Below are 6426 nucleotides of genomic sequence, written 5' to 3' on the forward strand. Positions count from 1 at the left end.
ATTAAGTGGATTCTGCCAATGCATTTCAATGGGAATGGGGCGGATTTTAGAGAAATTCTCAAATCTGCTCCGCTCCAATTGAAATGCATCCGCTGTTCAGCTGGCAACCATACTTTGGTGTGACCGTGCCTGGAGGATTGATTTTGGGGTTTGTATTGTAAAGTACAACTTGATGACACATTGTACTTTACAATACAAACCCCCAAATCAACCCTCCAGTTCTAGGCAACACAGAATGGGGGGAACCTTTTTTATATTTTCCACACAACTCCTCTAAGGTATATTAATGACATATTTCAATATTGAAAATGGGTGGTCTTCCCCTTTAAGTAAAGTAAAAATCCGGAATTCAAAATGTAATTGAGTAAAAGTATGAAAATATTGGCGTCGAAATGTACTTAAAATACCAAAAGTAAAAGTACAAAATGTTTGAAAATAGCATATCTACAGATCTACAAGCTCACAACGTGTCGCATCGCGACGCGTTGTGAGCTTGTAGATCTGCTATTTTCAAATGGCCACGGTATAAAATAGGGCTACGGTGGTTTATGTATGTTTTATAATATTATCCTTTATACCCAGGGGGCAAAGGAAGGTGTGCTGCATTTGCCCCGACATACAAAGTTGTCCACCAGAAATATTATCTATGACCCAGTAGGATCACAACCTATATGGACAACCCGGTCAATTTGTACAACAAAGTCCAATATGGCCGCCTTTAGTTTTAATGGGGGTGTGAATAGGGCAAAATTTTAAACTGAGGGATATTTCCACGAAACTTCACAGGTTGATCAATGGTATACATATGAACATTTTTTGTATTGCAAGTTTCCATGAAATCCAATATGGCCGCCACAATATGGCCGCCATAATGTAAGGACCCAGAAAATAGGTTTTGCCTCTAACTTCTGAAACAAATGAGCTAGAAACGCAAACTTGGTGTCTATTTCATGGTGTCTGACCATGGGAGACTCAATGGAATAGCAAATGTTATTATTGGGTGTGTCTGGACCTTTATTGTGCATATTTGCAAGATGGTGGACTCCCAAAATAGAGCTTTAACATAATTTCTACCATGATTGTTGACTGCTTTTGCAAATACAAGCAATATGAATCCATTTGCTAAGATTTATGGCACAGAAGGGACTTATACCTGTATTATTCTTGAGTTTGCATGTTGTCAAAATGGCTGTAAACGAGATATTATATTTCCTGTCCGATTCTACTGTATGTAGTTGTAGCAATGACTTCAGATAAAATCAGAGACCAAAACAATGTATCTTAGAAATTATTATTTAATTTAAAAAAAAAGAAAAAAAGAGAGAGATTATCTCAATGAAATGAATGCAACTGCCTTTTTGGGTCTTTCACACATAGACATGCACATGCTTTCCAACAACTTCAGCTTCAGGGAAATTATAATGAACACATGATTAAAACAGGCTGCATTATAATGCAAATAATTGCTAGTCACTATCACTGTCATGTGTACCTATCCTGCTGCATCTTGTCTCCAGTCCTTGGCAACGACACCCATGAACAGTTTTTCTGGCAGCCTTTGATACAGCTACATGATATTGCCTTGTCCATTGATATAGGCCAGGCTGGCTCTGTAGATGGACAGGGGACTGCCTTCCCATCACTGAGAGACCATCCATATTCAGTGAAGCAAGGGATGTCTGGCTTCGCGATGTGTGCAGTTTTATGTATTATGGCTGCTAGAGCAGCTCTTTTCAGGTGCAGGCCAAAGGCATTTTCTGTAGGTGGCAGCAGCTTCAACAGGGTTGATCGGTTATTTAGGAACTTGTACACTCTCAGCTTTGCCAGGTCAAAGTCCTCCGAATGGTCAGCTTTTGATGCATATACAGCTATTGTGAGGTCTCTAGCCTGATTCTTGACATCCTCTGAGAGGGAATAAGAGGAATTTTCACCAAACTCCTGAAGTGCAGGGAGATCTAGACCCATGCTGGTCTTGAACCATGCCTTCTTTCCAGTGAAAAAGGGATAGCTGGTGGTATCTCTGCCACTCAGGCTGTGAATAAAGGGCAGGGCAGTGGACCCAGTCTTAAGACAGCTGAGCAGGAACACAGGTATGTCCATTCAAAACCTGCAAAAGAATATGAAGTCTCTGCACAATATACAGCTCCTGATCCTCAAGAGTGTTTTGCTGTCTCTGAAAACAAAGCAAACCTTCTAAGATTCCTCTGTGAAGAATGGTGTCAAAATGAGACACTTAAGTCTGCTCTTGGTACAACCCATCTTTACCTGAGTGGAGGATTTAAAGAAGAGACAAGGAGTGTGGTGATCAAGGAGGGGGGTGTTGTTGATGTCCCTGTCCCTGCACTAGAGTCAACACAACAGGAGGCCGACACAAGGGTAATTCTACACACCATCTACAGTGTCCAGGCTCACAAAGTTGACAGAGTTGTCATCCATGCTAATGACACAGACATCATCATCATGTGCCTATATCATGCTGCCACCCACCTCCTAGACCTTCCAGAGCTGTGGGTGAGAACAGAGCAGGATGCATATCTTCCTATCCATCACATGGTCTCAGCCCTTGGACTCGCACAGTTTCGTGCCCTGCCCTTTATTCACAGCCTGAGTGGCAGAGATACCACCAGCTATCCCTTTTTCACTGGAAAGAAGGCATGGTTCAAGACCAGCATGGGTCTAGATCTCCCTGCACTTCAGGAGTTTGGTGAAAATTCCTCTTATTCCCTCTCAGAGGATGTCAAGAATCAGGCTAGAGACCTCACAATAGCTGTATATGCATCAAAAGCTGACCATTCGGAGGACTTTGACCTGGCAAAGCTGAGAGTGTACAAGTTCCTAAATAACCGATCAACCCTGTTGAAGCTGCTGCCACCTACAGAAAATGCCTTTGGCCTGCACCTGAAAAGAGCTGCACTAGCAGCCATAATACATAAAACTGCACACATCGCGAAGCCAGACATCCCTTGCTTCACTGAATATGGATGGTCTCTCAGTGATGGGAAGGCAGTCCCCTGTCCATCTACAGAGCCAGCCTGGCCTATATCAATGGACAAGGCAATATCATGTAGCTGTATCAAAGGCTGCCAGAAAAACTGTTCATGGGTGTCGTTGCCAAGGACTGGAGACAAGATGCAGCAGGATAGGTACACATGACAGTGATAGTGACTAGCAATTATTTGCATTATAATGCAGCCTGTTTTAATCATGTGTTCATTATAATTTCCCTGAAGCTGAAGTTGTTGGAAAGCATGTGCATGTCTATGTGTGAAAGACCCAAAAAGGCAGTTGCATTCATTTCATTGAGATAATCTCTCTCTTTTTTTCTTTTTTTTTTTTAAATTAAATAATAATTTCTAAGATACATTGTTTTGGTCTCTGATTTTATCTGAAGTCATTGCTACAACTACATACAGTAGAATCGGACAGGAAATATAATATCTCGTTTACAGCCATTTTGACAACATGCAAACTCAAGAATAATACAGGTATAAGTCCCTTCTGTGCCATAAATCTTAGCAAATGGATTCATATTGCTTGTATTAGCAAAAGCAGTCAACAATCATGGTAGAAATTATGTTAAAGCTCTATTTTGGGAGTCCAACATCTTGCAAATATGCACAATAAAGGTCCAGACTCACCCAATAATAAAATTTGCTATTCCATTGAGTCTCCCATGGTCAGACACCATGAAATAGACACCAAGTTTGCGTTTCTAGCTCATCTGGTTCAGAAGTTAGAGGCAAAACCTATTTTCTGGGTCCTTACATTATGGCGGCCATATTGTGGCGGCCATATTGGATTTCATGGAAACTTGCAATACAAAAAATGTTCATATGTATACCATTGATCAACCTGTGAAGTTTCGTGGAAATATCCCTCAGTTTAAAATTTTGCCCTATTCACACCCCCATTAAAACTAAAGGCGGCCATATTGGACTTTGTTGTACAAATTGACCGGGTTGTCCATATAGGTTGTGATCCTACTGGGTCATAGATAATATTTCTGGTGGACAACTTTGTATGTCGGGGCAAATGCAGGTTTCCTAAAAAAAGGCTGGTTTGCCCCCTGGGTATTATATCTGCAAAGTAACTAGAAACTAACGTTTTCAAATCAATGTGGTGCAGTAAAAGTTTAGATATTGTATTCACACGCCTCCATAGTCTGACATAGACTGTATTGACTAGAGCTGGAAATGTCAAAAGTGTGATTAATATTCCTGCACTGGTTTTCTCCAGCCTACTATAGCGGACGTGCTGAGTATTGGCTGGTGGGCCTCTACTGCTGCCTGGTAAGTGTGTGTGTACCATGTGTGTGTGTGTGTGTGTGTGTGTGTGTGTGTGTGTGTGTGTGTGTGTGTGTGTGTGTGTGTGTGTGTGTGTGTGTGTGTGTGTGTGTGTGTGTGTGTGTGTGTGTGTGTGTGTGTGTGTGTGTGTGTGTGTGTGTGTGTGTGTGTGTGTGTGTGTGTGTGTGTGTGTGCGTGCGTGCGTGCGTGCGTGCGTGCGTGCGTGCGTGCGTGCGTGTTTGCGTGCGCGTGTGCATTTGTTGGAAGTTGTGTTTTGGATCAGAACTTGGCCTATTCTAGCTTATGTGTGTGATGGAAACGTGGAGTGTATGTTTTTGGAAGGGTAACTGTAGGACAAAACAGAAGGCTCAATAACATCTCAATAACAACTCTCACTTTTCTCTGTGATCAGCATTATGCCCTGCCATGAAAATCAAACCAACGATGACACTATGCTCTTTGTCACAGTGTCTAAACTAGCAATGACATCATCCACGTCTAGTACAATAGGTCGAACCTAATGAGTTTGGCCAGGGCCGGTTCCTGGCATAAGCAACATAAGCGGCCGCTTAGGGCCACAACCAATAAGGGGGCCACATCACAGGAAGAAGATATTTTTTAAACATATTGTTACATTATGTCATGTATCCCCTATCCAAAAACTAGCGTTATTATTTTAATATGCGCTCCCCTTCCTCCTTCCCAAACTTCACTCTAGGCCTGGCTGCCTGTACTTGATTCATGAGCAAGACAATATGCCTCCAAAAAAAACATTTCGATCTGGTGCTACAGATTATTTTAGGTGGCCCCTCACTAATGAGTGAGGGGCCACCTAAAATAATCTTGCATAGGGCCACTTGAGTCCTAGAACCGGCACTGAGTTTGGCTATACAGTCTGAATCATTCTCTCTCTCTCTCTCTCTCTCTCTCTCTCTCTCTCTCTCTCTCTCTCTACTGTAGGTCAATACTTCAGCAGCTCATCTTCAGTGTGATCTTTCCTAGCCTCCTGGAGGAGGGTGAGTGAAAGAAATAATATGATCTGAGTCATTGTTTTCTCGACCAGTAGCTTGGGAGGATGGACATTTGGGTCACGAGATGCTCTGACAGGATCACAGGCAAAGAGCAACAGTGATAGATGGATACAGTGTTGTCCAATAAGGTCGTTGTCGGGTGGAAACCTTGTATGCCCAAAACCGTTTGTTTTGTATTTATCATTTTTAAAATGATTTAAACTAGTGGAAACAGACGATCTACAACCACACATGTGCTTGTAGATCAGCTGTTTTCACTACTTTTGTGTGACGGCCTTGTGTGATGAAGCAGTGCTTCACTTTGTGAAAAGAATTACAAGTTTGAAACTCAGAGATACGAGGTTTCTGCCCAACAGTGACGATATGCTGGTTCCTGACTATATGGTCCACACAAACAGGTCTGGGTTAGAGCCTCTCTGGAAACTTTTACATGTACCTACCTATGTGCCTTTAATAGAGTGTAATTTATACAAGAGTTGATTTAATGTACATACGCTACATCCAACCAGGGAAACTCCCCCCTGTCAGGTGAAAAGAAGCTGAATGTAGTCCTCATACATTTAAGGAAGCACAAGGTCAGTCTGTTGCTCACCCCAGGTTGGCAGAGGGAGAGTAGTGCCCAGGACTACATTAGACAATTGGGTGAAAAAATGGGTTACAAAAATCGTGGGATAAAATGTAAAAAATTAAAAGAAACAAAAAAAGAAGGGTTTATCACCTGAATGTTTGAATGAAGTAAGAACAAGAAGAACATTTAAAATCAGGTAAATTACTCCAAAATCTAAAGAAAAATGTGACATGCGTGTGTCTATCAACAGCGGTTTGATACACAGCATCCCAAACATTTCCGTGCCAAGGACCTCAGATAGCTCTCGGCGGCCCTCCTAATTACAAAACGGCTTAAAATAAATGATGGTTATTTATCCATCTATTTGTTGATTCATTTATTGATTCTGTGACATAACATGTTCAACATCTGTCTGTGTTGTGCACAGTGGTGTCAGCCGACGAAGACATCTCAGATGCCATGTTTAAGGAGAGCTGCATCACGGAGCAGACGCAGTACTTCTTTGATAATGACGAGAGATCCTACTCAGGTGTACTGGACTGTG

General features: G+C 42.0%; 1 protein-coding gene across 1 annotated transcript in view; it reads left to right on the forward strand.

The window, feature by feature from the left end:
• LOC308294849 (voltage-dependent calcium channel subunit alpha-2/delta-1) overlaps positions 1-6426 on the forward strand; it is a gene marked incomplete at both ends in the record, with an annotated part of 206923 nt that overhangs the window by 190276 nt on the left and 10221 nt on the right. The window contains 3 exons of the mRNA XM_080737735.1: positions 4237-4289; positions 5244-5299; positions 6310-6426. The exon at positions 6310-6426 is cut by the window's right edge and continues 13 nt beyond it. Coding sequence (XP_080593861.1) covers positions 4237-4289; positions 5244-5299; positions 6310-6426 — 226 coding nt within the window. The remainder of the gene's footprint in view (positions 1-4236; positions 4290-5243; positions 5300-6309) is intronic.

Source organism: Nannobrachium achirus (assembly GCF_963921795.1).
Source record: "Nannobrachium achirus genome assembly, chromosome: 11".
Classification (NCBI taxonomy): Eukaryota; Metazoa; Chordata; class Actinopteri; order Myctophiformes; family Myctophidae; genus Nannobrachium; species Nannobrachium achirus.